The sequence below is a fragment of the Magallana gigas genome, chromosome 6, assembly GCF_963853765.1.
Source record: "Magallana gigas chromosome 6, xbMagGiga1.1, whole genome shotgun sequence".
NCBI lineage: Eukaryota > Metazoa > Mollusca > Bivalvia > Ostreida > Ostreidae > Magallana > Magallana gigas.
In genome coordinates, this window is record NC_088858.1 from 52,691,153 (window position 1) to 52,707,115 (window position 15,963).

Sequence of the window (15,963 nt, forward strand, 5' to 3'; positions counted from 1 at the left end):
GTTGACATAAAACGCTACCATAGTTTGCCTCCTTCTTATGTGGACCGATTAAGACAGAAGAATCGGTCCTCCGTTCAAAAAGGCCGTGTACCACAATACTTGATATAATACTTCACAAATTGTCATAAAGTGGCATCTGTGCAGATTTTTTAAGACAATGCTGAGCTTATCATAAACTACAACCAATTTCTAGAAGATATTTTCTTAGGCTCTGTTCCAGTGAGAGGTCGATCATCTTTGAGAAATCTCTGAAGTAAGATTTTTTTTTAATCTTTAAAATAATCAATTTTAAAAAATCGAGATGTAGCCGTCGTGACGTTAACCACTTGCTTTTACGTTATAATTGATTTAAGCAGATTTGGAAAAAAATGTTGGTGTTAAACTTAGCCTTCACCTGATTTGAACAAATCATTAACCAAAGCGATTTACACTGGTTTATATTAATGGTTAACTGTTTAACCACAGATCGATTTCTTATAATGGTTATAAGTGTCTGTCTGAGTTTCATTGTTGACTCACAACTCTCATTTTCTTGCAGATTTTATCTTTCTGATAAAAATTATTAATAACCAAACGTTGATTTATTGACTTAAAGGGGGTGCATAATGCATGTGACATATTGTACAATAAGGCGTGGTGTTCTAATAAAAAAGTTATTGCTTGTTTTAGAAAACGTATATCTGATACCTGTTATACAATTACATATGAGTTTAGTACATGGGATTCGAATATATAACTGCCTGCTTAATGCAATCTTCTTTTTTTTTGGGGGGGGGGGGGGGTGAAAATTGTTTACAAAAAGAAGATATCGAGGTTAAATATAAGATACACAAATTATCATGAAACAGAAAAAAAAAACCATGTACGAAGATTGATATTATCAAAAGAATCTAAGATCTTAGGTTTATTTATCAAAATTATATTTGAGATTTTCCCCCTGAAGGTAGGTTATATGTACTTTATTATGAATTTTCGGATCTCGGGCTATCTGTATTTTTATCGGTCTGTTTTATAATTTATGCGTATTTCGCTGTTGTAGTATAGCACTGTTCCGACCCCTTGTTCTTGCAAACTGTTAGATTACAAGATATTAACTATTTAATGTTGGTATCCCCAGCAGAAATCGGTCACACGTAGACAGCTCCCCAATAAAAAGGTTAAACGTTGCATCAAAACAGGTCCGTGATAATGAATCAGTGTATATGTACTTAATCAAATTCAGCGGAAGTGGGGGAGAAGTCATTTCTCCGAGGTCCGAAAGGCAGAACAAAAGCGAAACTATTAGCGGTGCTACTTGTGGGGGATGTGTGATAAAAGGCCGAGCCCGACTACAAAAGCGCCAGGAGAATAAAGCTTGGAAAGATAGAAGGGTTAATGTAGAGGAGAGCTGTCAATTTTATTTTCTACAAAGAAATCGCACACTACTCATACATGTTGTGCTACGAAACATGCTATCTGTTGTGTCACGTGATTAATTAAAGTCGAACCCAGTAAAAAGTTAAATCAGCGACCCACTAATTTTGATATTTCTAATCTATATTAACTCAAATTAACCTAGTTCTTATTGTCAGTTTTGACATTTTTATACACTTTTCTTTTCTGATGTGAAAGAAAAAAAAATTAAAAACCTGAGAAATCTTAGATTACAATTAAAAAAATACTTATGCTGTTGACAGATAAAGAATATCCAGGAAGCATAAAACATTCACTCCATGATAAGGATTTCGGTTATATCAATATTTAGAGAGCAACCAAACGTTGGGTTTGACGCTGTGTATTGGATTGCGTTTCATGCACTCTATGGTTTGCAATGACATAATTGCGTGGGTGACGGCAAGATAATGGGGCACGGTACTAGTCCAAACTTTGATTTTCTAGGTTTCTAGACTTCTGAGATAGTTCTGGATCACCGATTAAACAGCCATTGAATAGCTGTATTGGATCGTAGGTTGTTTAGGTATCTGCTGCTTTGTAATATTTATAATCATCGAGAATCCCACAAAATGTCATAATAATGTACAAAGAACGTCTGTGAGACCAAAGATAAATAATACACACTGTTGGTTTTTATGTTAAAATGTCTCGCAGGGGGTATAGAAGGTATTTGTTTTTATAAAAAATCATGTTTATGTAGAGACGAACTTCCTTAATTCCAATCAAAATAGATATTTGATCAAATACCATATCATTATATTATTTTCTTTTTTTTCAAAGAGAACAAATATATTTTGCCTCTGGGACTGCTCAACTTTCAGAATCTAAGAACTGGTCTATCCGGTTTGATATTCAAACATTCATCATTTTCATTATTTTAAGAAGAAGGTTTGTTCTATTAAACGATACCGCCTACAATAAAAGCGCTTTAATGACAAAAATGAGGTATTTTTAATGCCTTACATTGTTTAGTAAAAATATCTTTAAAGAATTACGCAAATACATGGCAAAGAGATAAGTGTATTGTATTAAAAATAGGATAGCAGGAATAAAAATGAATGAGTTTGCATTGACAAAATAAATGGTTAACTATCCAAAATTAGTTAAATTAACAAATTTAAAGTATTTTGATTCAACTTATACCAAAGAAATGTAGAGTAAACTTTTTTCTGTATGTATTATATAGTTTGATTTGATTTTAGATTCCTTTTGGTTAATAAGTGACCTTAAAATCAATGAATAAATAAAAACTGTTTCAAGTTGTGTGTCAATCAAAACACTCGTTTATAGGACCAAATATATTGAAAAAAGCATGTTCAGAATACATGTATGTAGATTTCCAATAAAAAACAGTATTTGTGACCTTTCTGTGAACTTCCTAAAATTCTTTCCTAGAGCTTTTTTTCATAAACAATGTCGAATATAAAAAGAAAGTAACAATAATTACACAATTTATTAACATTCCATTAACGTTCACATTTGCGTTTATTTTTAATCATGCAATAATTACTGTATTTCGAAGGAAGCAACAAGGTACAGTGAATAAATAAACAATAAAAGAAGATAATAAAAATGTGAATTTTACACGAGTTTGCTTTTTTGCGAACATTCATCTAATGTGATTCGTCATGGGAGATATTTGTTTTCAAGGTTTTTGATAACAAAATAGGAAAACAACTCTCATACACATGTATCTGTTTCCCCTAGAAGCAGCAGGCTTCACTCTCTTGTACCCAATGACACGGCTTTGATAATCATCCTAGGCCGACCTGGGTCGCTAAATGTGAAAAATAGATTTTCATGTTTCAAAATGCATTAGGAGTTCACTGCTCAGAAAACAACCATATTTCAACTCAATCAATTCATGCAGATGTTTCTATTGCAATTTTTTAACATAACTTTGTAAAAACAAATTGAATTATTGGTTTTTCGAAATTGAATTTCGATCAAATTTCAGTTTTATTTTGTTTTACTGGAATATTAGATTTACAAAAAGAGTTAGGGTTTTAATAAGGGACACGTTTTATAACATTAAGTCAATTGAAGAGTTATCTATGAAATTCATGAAAAAGGAACACGTATAGCATTTAGCTACAATAATGTTGGCCCCTCAGAAAAAAGGGTGAGGGTACATTATTAAAGCTTCATGGCGTACATCGAAGAAATGATACAGTGCATATTTTTTTCATACTTTTGTATATATTATAAAAGATTGAGACGTTGCACTCTTACGTTTTCTATATCTCCAGTACTCAGGCAATGTTCTTTTGCAAAAGTAAAAGTCTTAGCCGCTAAGCTACAATTGCTTCATTGGTAATCATGGGAGATTGTATTTAGATGTTTAGGAATTTGTGATTTGCATTGGAGGAATTGCAACCAAGCAGCAGCTGTAGTGCATAACCGGCTAGAGGGGCTTCTTACGGTACCTACCGTTTTGTTCCGTTTGACTGACATTTATCGACACCTACAGGTGTCTGTATCACCCCCCTCCCCCGAAGTTTATCTCCCCTCAAGGTTAATGTGACCGTTTTACCTAAACAAAAGTACAGGTTACATGCCGTCACAGTTCTTCAATAATGCCGCTTTGGTTTATTTATACTGGCAATGAAACAAGGATTTTGCTGGGCGTTCTGGAATGCTCAGTCAACATTTGACAGAAACAAAAGAATTTAGACGTTAAACTGATTATTTGAAGTCTTTTATGGAATCCATTGTAACGTTTCTTGTGTGGTCCTTAAATTGTGACATAACTTCGATTTCGAATTGGTTGACATGTGAAAATACTTATTGTTCTTCAACTTTTTAAACACAGAATGATAGCAATTAAGCAAGTGCCGACATACCTTTCTTTAATAGCAAATTGCGACTTGCATAAAAATAAGCAAATTGACAAAATTTAAATATCTTTTTAAAAATATTTTTGTTCGAATGAACCACTTCTTAACTGAATTCCTAGTCATACTTACGATATATATATATGAGTTTAAAAGTATTCATTTGCTATATGCATAGGTTTTATAATATCTAGAGATTCGATTATTAATTAAATATATCCCTTTCAGCATATGTTATAAATCTTCGCAATTTTTACCCCCCCCCCCCACCTCAGTGATTTACCAACTGCTTTCCACCTGTGGGTCTTCTAAAAGAATGGGCTGAATTGTGCTCCATTCACATTATCATCTCCCATTGGCTGAACAGTGGTTGATTCACAGTGTATGGTCAATAATGGTCTTACAAGTAATTCCTCGTAGGCGACTAGTGCTTGAGCCTAAACTGACCCTAAGCTCTTGATCGTTTCCTCAGTGGGCCAGTTAGTGGTTTATTCCCAGTGGTCTGGTTAGTGGACCATCCCCAGGTGGCTAACATGTGAATCATTATTATTATGGGTTAGACAGTGCCTATTAGTGAGCTAGCTATTGTTATATCCATTACGAGCCAGAAAGTGCAAGTCAGTGAGCTAGCTTTTGATTTAACCATTTTGGGTTAGAATGTTCCTGTCCAGTGGTCTAGCTATTGCTTTATTCATTATTACCTTTCCAGTGAAAGTACTTGGCGTAATATATTGCCTTATTCACATCGCAACATCAGCATGCAGTGCGAAGTCACCGTACAGCGCACCTGTTCTCTATTCCCTTCACCACTTTAATCTTTTGGGGGTTTCGCTAATTGATTCCCTGTAATGTTGTCTATTGTGCGGTATATATAAGCTGTAAATGACAAGTACTTCGATTAGGAACCTCTTTTTACCCTCTTATAAGCTATTTACACAATCAAACCCTAGAGTTCCAGTAACATCATTTCTAAGAGCACAATATTTATGCACTATGTCATTGCCGACTCTAGTAAGAAACACTGCTACAGTGTTGATACACTGAATCTGTTTTCTATCTCAGATACAGACTTAATGGTTCACAGGCGATGTCTCTTCTCATACTGAATTAAGAGTTAAGAAAGCAGTTTATCATTGTGAATCGCATCTCAATGTGTGTCTTCAGCTGTTTGTTTCTGAAACTCTAATCATAACCAAAATATTTTGTAGGTTTAAATAAATCTAATTCTTGTAATAGCCTCTAAACATAGTTTTCTAAACATTGCAGTTGTTACAATTGTTGATGAAAGAATCAACCTCTCTGTGGTCGTCTTAACTAACTGATTTTCTCATTATTTTTATTGTCATTTAATCAGTGTGCAACTAAGTATGGTTTGTGTTTAGAAAATTATATTTTAAAATATATTGTTTCATTAATAAAAGTATTTCTTTCAAGGTTTCATGAACTAAGATAAATTGAATATCGAGTAAAGACTACAGAATAACATGGTTTTTAATCAGTGTAACAAATTTTTATGCATATTTAATGTATAATATTTCCCCGTTTAGGTCTAACTAGCAAAATGCATTTCTGCAACGTTCACGTCCGCTGTCCAGATGATTAATCGTTTTTAAGTATTAAATATTAGTTTTCCTCTGCATTAATATCTTAAAATACGAATATCTCCATATTATGCACAAACTCCCCCAAAACAGTATCACAGACCGTTCGTTCCTCATCCTGTGCACATTTTTTTGTTCCTTGAAGTCTTAATACATCATTATAACTAGGGGTCAGTCATCGACTGGACAATGATTGGTTTTGTTTTGTATAATGGTTTGGAATTCTCATTTTTGCCACAGGTATCTAAAGGACATTTATGGATAGAGGTTTTCGTCAGAATATCTTGTTATTAAAACGATTCTGGGCACCGTGTTGGAATTTCTGAATTTGAATTGTTAAATTCTAATTCAGAAATTCTACAAGTTTTTACATTAAAATAACATTTGAAATTCATGTAAAGGTAAAAGTTTTAAAATCCTAATTGCCTTCAAACTGTCGACTTTAGATCTAAATCTTACGCTTTATTCAATTGCTCAACACTCTTTGACAACCATGAATTTGAAAGGAACAAAAATGAATTTATATCAGATTTATCTGTTCATTTCAAAAATCAAATTTCATTGGATTCTTTATATATATATATATATATATATATATATATATATATATATATATATATATATATATATATATATATATATATATATATATATATATATATATATATATGTATTTTAATTAAAAACTGTCTGAGAAGAGTTGTGGAAAATTCTTTACGCAGACGTGAGATTCTTTATGGTATTTAGTACAAGCTCGGCAAACGTTTTCCAAGTATGTACTGGTGATTATATATCTGCATATACTGCATATAACCATAACAAGTGAATTGATCGAGTAGTATAATAAACCTTGAAATTGATAGTTTTGATACGACGACAGTATACATGTATAACTGTTATTGAATCTATGTGAAAGCAGACCTATATACAAAAAATAGTTTTCCATGTACACCATGATCTTGATTTGGTAAAACCATTCCGACAGATGAATGAATTGCGAGCTGATGAATGCGGAGTAATTCGTAGTATTCTGATTGGAGACGTCGTGGCACTACTTTGTTGTCAGTCTATCGAAGCTTCCGCTAAATATAGCAGTGCCATTGATTGATCAAAGACATATTCTAGCAATCCCTCAGCCACTTTATCGGCGGAATCTTTTTTATTTCCGTAGTTAAATTTTCTTAGGATGCGAAAAAAATAAAATAAAAGAATATATATAAATTGAGAATGATTGTAGATAAATACATTGTATATAGCAAATTGAAAGTTTGGGATTGTTTTCCAAGATAAATAACCTTAAGCTGGTATAGCGCTGTTTTTAAAATGTTCACCATTGCATGTCTTTTTGTTTACCTTTGTTAATAGGCCCCCTGCAAGTCAGGAATTGCGCAATAAAATACATGAACATTTTTATCACATAGGTGGAATGCCTGTAGAATCTGATTTTTTATATTTCAAAAAACCGAAATCCTTTCCTCCAAACTTCGTAAAACGACGATTAAAGAGATAAATTTCGTGTACTCCTAACAAAAAAAAAGAACATACACCCAATAAATTTCAAACATATCCCGTTACTTTTTTTCAATCTGTCCAATTTTGGTGTCTGGTGTTTTTAACATGTCAAAACAAACTATTAACTCTCATATTTATTGGTGTCCTAATAGTTTTGTCTTCAAACTTTATCTATAAAGAATTTTTCAAACCAGGAGATATATGATACTAGTATCTTAATTTTTTAGGAACATTGCCTAACTAGAGGTGAACTCTGCCGTTTAGATATTTATTACCTTCTATCTGAAATCATGGTAGGCAGAGCTGATGATAGCAAGTTCTTGTATTCCGATACTCAGAATATTGTGAACAGAATCAACAAACTCTTTAATATTAACCTAAGAATTTTGCAACTAAATGGAAAATAAAATAAATAGAATAGACATTGATTAAAATTAGTCGAGATGAATATTTGATTATACACCTTCAGTTTTGGGAAATATTTAATGCAATGAGCAAGAAGTATAGGTTATTTTACAGAAATCAGAAATTAAACGAAAATAACCTAACTTTCAAAACTTAAATTTCTATATTGCAATTGCGCAAGATCAATGGGGCTATAGAGTATGTTATCATGAAAGGTAGCGAAGTTTCCACAAAAAGTGTTTCAATCTGTAGGGTAATAAAACATACATAATCCCATTCACCTTGGACAATATTGAGTACCTATTTCCAGAATGACCTTTTGGTAATGTATAGTTAGTTCAAGCGCAGGACAGAGATGTTATCCCAACCTTCGCATTATTTGCGTAATCCTTTTTATATTAAAAGGGAAATTAGGTTCAGCCATTGTCCTTGATATTCATTAAAATGCGGTTGGTGGAAGTCAAAAGTTACAGAATTACTTGTAATAGGAAATGTTAGCCAATCCGATCAGCGGATTCCTAATAGATGGATGTTTCCTAATTCCAAGTAGAAAAGCAGCAAGAGTTCTATAGCCCCGGTGTAAACCCGGTCCTATTGTCAAGGAGAACAAACTGAGTATGCTTTACTCTGTGGGAGCGTCGGACCATGATATGAGTTGTGAGGACATTGCCCCTTTGTATCAATGGGTTCCCGCGTACCCCTCGCTGTCCTCTATAGACCTCTACACCAAGGATACACAGGGAATGATCAAGTCTGACTTCCGTGTCAGATCTCATTAATAGGCATTGATTGATCTCGGTAGATCTACATATATATTGGAGGGATCACCTGACCGGTTCCTGTTTACCTATGGATTTCATAACTCTCTCTCTCTCTCTCTCTCTCTCTCTCTCTCTCTCTCTCTCTCTCTCTCTCTGTGCTCTGAGAAAAGAGTTCATCTAGCAGCTGTATTTGCATACCAAGGGTTGCAGATCCGTACTCAATGGCTTGCAAACATGCCAGTAACAGGCTTTGTAAAGCTGCAATTTTGAAAATAAAATATGAAATAGTGTTGATTGGACGGTCACTACTCATTTACAAAATATGCATAGTTTTTGAGGGACAACACTATCACATTGAAGAACCCTAGATAAATTATGTTTATTGCCTCTGGTAGATACAGATGCAAGGAAAGCATAGGGTTTAGTATCGGCGTGGATTAGGCTCTTTGCTTGGTTCCATTATCATTGCAGCGCTTTGTTTCCTGTGTAAATAGAACAGTAGACTTTTAGACCTCTATGTTTCTACACATTTCATAACACATCAATGGGAAATCAGCATGGAGTCTTCCTGTCCGCTCGCTCCCCGTCAAACCGGGGTCTTGAACGTTTCAAACATCGGCCAGGAAAGGACAGCCTCGTGATAAAATGAAGATCCCCTCATCCGACTGTCGAATCCGGAATAAAGAATCATTTATAACTGCAGATATTTGATATTCTTTAAGGAACGTTCTAACAAAACTGTTGTTGTAACTTTGAATCTAAAGATTAGACTGTGTTTCATGGCTGTTAGTAAATATTTACCTTTCCTGATCCATTTAAGCTGTAGATCGTCCCTGTTGTGTCCTTGACATTAGAACGTTCTTGACATTCATTTACGTCATAAAAATTAAAAGCTTTCAAATGGCTACACTCATATCGCACTTAACGAATTCCATCATCTTTCAAATATGATATCGGTATGCTCATTTTGTGGGGTTTGTGAATGTATTACATGTAGCATTGGAAGAGTAACGTATTCAACAAATCAAAGTGGCATAAGACACAGTACACTGGGGAGCGAGTCTTTTGACGTAATAATATGCCATTATGATATTAAAACAGAAATGGTTTAAAGATCTAGTAAATGATTCTAGAGTGTGCTTTCGGTGCTTAAACCATTATGACGTCATAATTGATTTAAAGAATCTTTTCCCCGTACGTTACAGTTTTAAAAGGAATTATCAATATGTAGAAAAATTAAACAATTTCTTGACGTTCTATGTTGAATCATGGGAAAAGAAATCCCGGTATCTACATTCAATTTGACATCACTTTGAAGAGGAAGTCAAGAGCTTGTTTAAAATAATTTTTGGAGAGACAGTAGGCATTCTATATATATATATATATTTTTAGTCAATTATGGACAAATCTCCGAAATTTGTTCCTTATTTCCTTCATATTCATTGAAAAAGACATTTAAAATATGATTTTTCATTGTGATTACCAAAACTTTAAGCACCACTGTACGCCCTTTCAAACAAAGCTAGTGTTATGAGGCAACGTTGAAAGAATTTATATCTTAAGTTTTATTAACCTGAAGGTACCTTTTATTTACTAGATCTTGACCTTAAACATGCAAAAGATACTGAAACTTTGGAGAGGATCTATTTGAGTTTTAAAAAAGGAAATCAACGAGTGACTTGCGAATCACTATTGATATTCCGGTAATTAACAAACAACAAACTTAATAGTCATTGTGAATAATTCAACCCATGCCATCCAAAAAACATTTTGTGACGTTTTAGGATAAAGGTCTTATTACATGTATGTGGATTTTGGGACCTTTATTTTTTTAGACAATATTAAACTTAACCTGTTAACTAAAACAGCTGACTTTATTTCTAAGAAACAGTCATAGAGTAAAATGGTCTTTAGAGATATGCATATTAGTCTGTAACTGTCATCTTACCTCATAGTTTGATAATAAATAACATGTCGGGCAGTATAAGGTCTTGCTTGGATACACAGGTTTCACCGTTTTCCTGGTAATTCCATCTACCGATAAAGTTCGTGTTCCCATCCATTGTTTGGCCACAGTCAACAGTGTGATAAATGGCAAGATGGTAAAATTACATGTGGTTATATATGTTAATTATTACATTAATGCAGTTGTCGTGAATAATTATATACAAATGTATCATGTATATTCACAAAATGTTAACAAAGTTTTGTTGTAAAGACGTAAACAGGAATCATCCCCAAAATGCGTTTCAGATTAACAATTAACATCTAAAGTTGTGTCATTTAGATATGAGTCTCTTTTGAGAACTAGATATTGCTGTTGTAACAGTAAGACACGCAATATACATGTATGGGAAACTTTCTGGTCTCCGTTGACACACCAATGCGCTTTCAGGGTTGTCACCTTTGGTTGTTGGATCATCAAGTCCATTGGCGGTTCTCCATGGATGATTACTAATCAGTGTGTTTGGCCTGCATTTCAAGTTTTATAGTTTATAACTTTTTTAATAAATATATAAGGAACGCCCACCAACAACGAACGTTGTTGTCGTCAATGCCACGTTGTCTTCAGACATGCACCTACCTCTACGTCAGTTATTGTTGTCAACTGTTGTCTATGAAGTGAAGAAGCATCATGCAATATCTGTCAGTTGTCCTTAGAATAAAGCTGGTCTGTGTACATGCAATCTCTCTATCTCCCACTGCGGATCAGCTACATGTAATTGTACATTCCCTCACAGTGGGGGAGTGGAGAGAATGCGATACACACAATCCCCTCAATCGATTCTATTCCGCCCCCTAAATATCATATACGCTGAAGGTTAATGTGTTGCACACCAAAATCTCCACGAATGTTTGATCTCCAATCGCAATGTCAATGTGTAGTATTGACGGTTTTAGATGCATGGACAAAACGTTTCAGATGAAACAGCGGGAGTATTCCTTCCGTTTCCTTGGGCTTCATTTGTTTCATGGCCTTCAACTAGTTCTGAAATTCTTGCGCGTATCTCCAAACTATTGATGTTATTAAAAGAATGCACAATTTTTTTTTTTACAACGAAAAATGATTAGACAAATTCTTCTAACAATAAATTATAATTTCTAATGAATAAAATGTATTTATTCACTCATTTTCTTGCTTAAGTTAATTATTAGAGTTAACTCTGAGTAACATACACTACCTTTTAGCTAAAATAAATATTTGAAGCAGTTTTTTTTTCTTCAAATATTAGCTTGTAAAATATACAATCAATGTACTATCAGAAGAAGACTCCATGTATGATTCATGTGTCATGTTTCTATTAAAAATAATTTAATACAATCCAACTAAAGTGCATCTTAACTTTCCTTTTGTTATACGATTTAAAATAATACACTTACCAATAAACATATAGAAGCTAAATAAAATTCCATTTTACCAATACGTTCACAACAGTTTGTTTAATAAAAAAAGACAGAAATACAAGAAACCTTGGAATAGTAATTTTCTTATTCGTGTTCTTAATTGTGAACATTTACAGAATGAGCAAAAAAATAACGATATGATATAAACTTTTAACCTCTTTTAAATTTTCATCAAGACGAAGGAAGAATGCGGTTTTCTATTCTCTTCGAACTGAAGTGTTGAAACTGCACAACCAATGGCCAGTGACTGCAGTCTGTTACGTGGGGGATAAATCGACCCCATTCAGTAAGCCCTCCCCCCGCCGACTCAGATCGTTGCCAGATTGATCTCGGTATTTATTCATTGCATTCCCTCACCCCGTTAGTATCCACGGCCGCTGCTTAATTAAACAACTATTGAGTTAATGTTCCTCAAACTTTGGTAATTTTCTGAATCGAATAGATCTGTGATCAGAGATCCATTGAAATATCTTCAACATAGTATGGTGTCTATTAGTTTCATGTTAAGAACAAGTTGGTTTTTATTTTCCACGCGCACCTTGCATTCAGTTTTAGTCTTTACATATTGAAGTACTGAGCAAATTAATTATCCTGCATAAGCCGATGGTATCTTTTTATCTAGTTGTTCTTCGATTTGATTGGCTGTCAATCAGCTGAGATATGCTTGGAGCGCATTTCGAGCTGATCTGTGAATTTGACGTTTCGCCGATGTGTTGTGATGCGCACAAATGACGCTAGGATCATTACGGAAGCTGTTCAAAAGATTTGTTTACCTGCATGATAACGGGGAGGATCAAAAACTTCAATTAAAACATTCAGACATGTTCCTCGCCTGCTGCTTGATAAACGGGCTATGATACGGAATCTGCCACATTTTTCATACCTTTCAAATATTCGTGTCTGATTATCATATACATAGACAAAGATCAGGAGCTATAGGATCTATCATATCACCAGAGCTCGTGACATTATTGACTCTGGGAGCATCTCAAGATGTATTTACGTTAACACCTCAGATGGGACTACAGACTTGGAGTATTAAGCATGCCTGTTTTGGCTTGGATGTGTCTGTCCGTGTTTCCCGTTTTGTCCGTGTGTATCATTCCGGACGAACAACGGCTTCTAGAGAAGTTACTAGCAGACTATAACCCCGCGGCCCGCCCCGTGTACAATGCGTCCAAAGTGGTCCTCGTTAAGTTCGGGATAACCCTGGCCCAGATTTCGGATATGGTAAGAACTATGTCTTATTATCTTTTGTCTTTTTTCCAGTTGCCCTTGTGAAAAAAATCCCAGACGAGCAGAAACTGTTGCAAAAAATCTTGAAAGATTATGACACTGCGGCCAGACCTGTATTTAATGCTAGTCACGTTATAACAGTCAAATTTGGACTTACCCTCATACAACTGGCGGATATGGTAAGTGCTTTTATTGCTTATGTACTCATCCCAGATGCTGCAAACCCTTCTGTCTAAAATCGTATCTAACGTGGGGTAGTTTTGACCAAGAAAGAACCTACACGGAGGATAACATATTACCTGCTAATTGATATCTTTAGGAAAAATTGGTTTCTGAACATTTATTTTTAAAACCAATAATTTTTTTTTTGTATGCATTCCAGATAATTTCAGCGTGTGAGTCAATTATCATACACTGAATTCGAAAGGAATTGAAGTTCTATATTTTGTTCACTTATCGTTTCACATTTTGTTTTGTTTTTTGTTTTTTGTGGGTTTTTTTTTTTTTTTTTTTTTTTTTTTTTTTTTTTTTTGTTATTTAAATTTGTCACAAGTCTCGTTCATAGAAGTTTTATATACAAGTCAATGTATTTAGTACATGTATTTATTGCCCAAAATTAAGGGTAAAAGTTGCTCGATTTTTCGACCGACTGATATACATGTATCTTCGATTTTAAAAAATGTTTTGATATATATTAATATTTGATAAATTATTTTTTCTTCGTGTACTTTAGAGTCAAAAATTATTCGCAAAATATATTTTCAGCGTTGTGTGAGAAAATATTCATCTGGAATCATCTCCATCCTGCAAATAATAATATAGAGAAAAAAATAAATGAAAATATTTTCCTCACATAAAAATATATCTGACAAGAAATTCAGAGAGTTTTGCAGTTCAAAGCCCTCATCGTTGGCTTGTTTGCCACTGTTGATGCATATTCCTTGGCTTCCCGTTGTCAAGCTTTTGCGGTAATTAGTCTCTCCAGTGGTCTCTCCTCGGGCGGCCATATTCGCAGGGGCACGTTAAAGGCCGTTACTTATTTGTTTACGGGAGAATTGTGATTTTCCGGGCCTCGGGATCAGGGGTTCGGTGTCGGACCACTCCAGTATTTCAAAGTGAACAGTCGTGCGTGCATGCGATGCCTTCATCAGACTAGACCATCTTCTAATCCTGTTGACAATTGTCATTTCAGCTTTTGATCTGAGTGCACAACGGTGTCCAATCATTGGTTCTTTGTTGAATTAATCTTAGAATCGTATGAAATATAATGTGGTGTTTTTTTTCAATGATTGTAGACAACAAGATACATGTATTAACTTGCAATAGGTCAATAAAGCCCACTGTAAGGCTTAATATTCAAATTCCTATGATTTTTTATTTTATTTTTACTGTTCGGAAAAAAACATCTTTCCAAATACTATTTTTATCAAGAAATATTGTATTTATTATCAATCCGAGTCAGTTATCAATGGCACGCCACATTCACAAAAATAAGCTGAGGTAAACATAGTTTCACAGATGATAAATTATGTTTATCGACTGTTAACTATAGTTTACGAACCGTAAACTATAGTTAACGATTCTTTAACCATAGTTTACATCTGTAAAACTATATTTAACGGTTGTAAACTATAGTTTAGGAATGAGTATCTAAGTTTATCTGTCTGCAAATACCGTTAACAATAGATTTTGCTGATATATATAGATTCACATCTGTAAACTATAATTTACATTCGTTAACTATGGTAAACAGTTCTTAATCATAGTTTCACAATCGTGAAACTATATTTATCAGATAAATTATGTTTTGCAATCGCAAATGGCTGTTTTCAGTGTTAATTAAAATTTTAATTCTGAAACATGATGATCGCGTTAACTATGGTTTACAGAATGTGAAATATAGATTAACGGGGTTAAATTTATTTTCACAGATGATAAACTAGGTTTATCGACTGTTAACAATACAACCATGTAGTTTACGGACGCTAAAGTAATGGTAACAATAGTATATTGTTATCTATAGTTTACGAAGCCTACACTATAGTTAACAATTTAGTAACTATTTAATTAACGATCTATAAACTATTTTAGTTTTCATCTGCAAAACCATATTTAACGGTTGTAAACTATTAATAGTTTACGAATGATAATCTAAGTTATCTGTCTGCAAATAACGTTAACGATCGATTTTGCTGATATATATAGATTCACATCTGTAAACTATAATTTGCATTCGTTAACTATAGTTAATAGTTGTTAATTATACTGTAGGTTCACACTCGTGAAACTATATTTATCAGATAAATTATGTTTTGCAATCGCAAATGGTTATTTTATTGTTAATTATTATAGTTTTACATTTCTGAAACATTGATGATCGCGTAATTATGGTTTACAGTTGTAAAATATAGATTATCGTCGTTAACTAAAGTTTTCTGTCCGTAAACTATAGTTTACAACCCTGAAACCTAGTTTACCGACTGTGAAACTCTGATTAGCTCATTTTTGTGAATTTGGCTTGCCATAGTAGTCACCCTGTATGTTAGACCAAACAGTCGCTTGTTTCATGGGAATACGGGAGGGAAATGATCAATTTGTCTTGATTTTGAAGTTGAAAGTGAATGAAGGGCAAAGCTATTTCTTCGAATAAGGATGTGTTTACTAGATATAGTAGTACTACATGATCCGCGTACTCCATGTGTCTTAGATGAAGCGACCTAATGAATTAATGTATTTTTTTAAAAAAAACCCAAACAAACAGAGAATCGAACCCGG

At 33.8% G+C, this 15,963-nt stretch overlaps 1 protein-coding gene across 2 annotated transcripts in view; it reads left to right on the forward strand.

Annotated features, from left to right (window-relative positions):
• The window catches only part of LOC105330460 (neuronal acetylcholine receptor subunit alpha-10), a 38,483-nt gene that overhangs the window by 7,975 nt on the left and 14,545 nt on the right, over positions 1 to 15,963 (forward strand). The window contains exon 3 of one of the 2 annotated variants that reach the window (XM_011432143.4): positions 13,222 to 13,367. In XM_011432143.4, the coding sequence (XP_011430445.1) occupies positions 13,222 to 13,367 (146 nt within the window). Of the gene's footprint in view, positions 1 to 12,321; positions 13,183 to 13,221; positions 13,368 to 15,963 lie in introns of those variants that run through there. The other variant, XM_011432146.4, reaches the window with a different exon arrangement.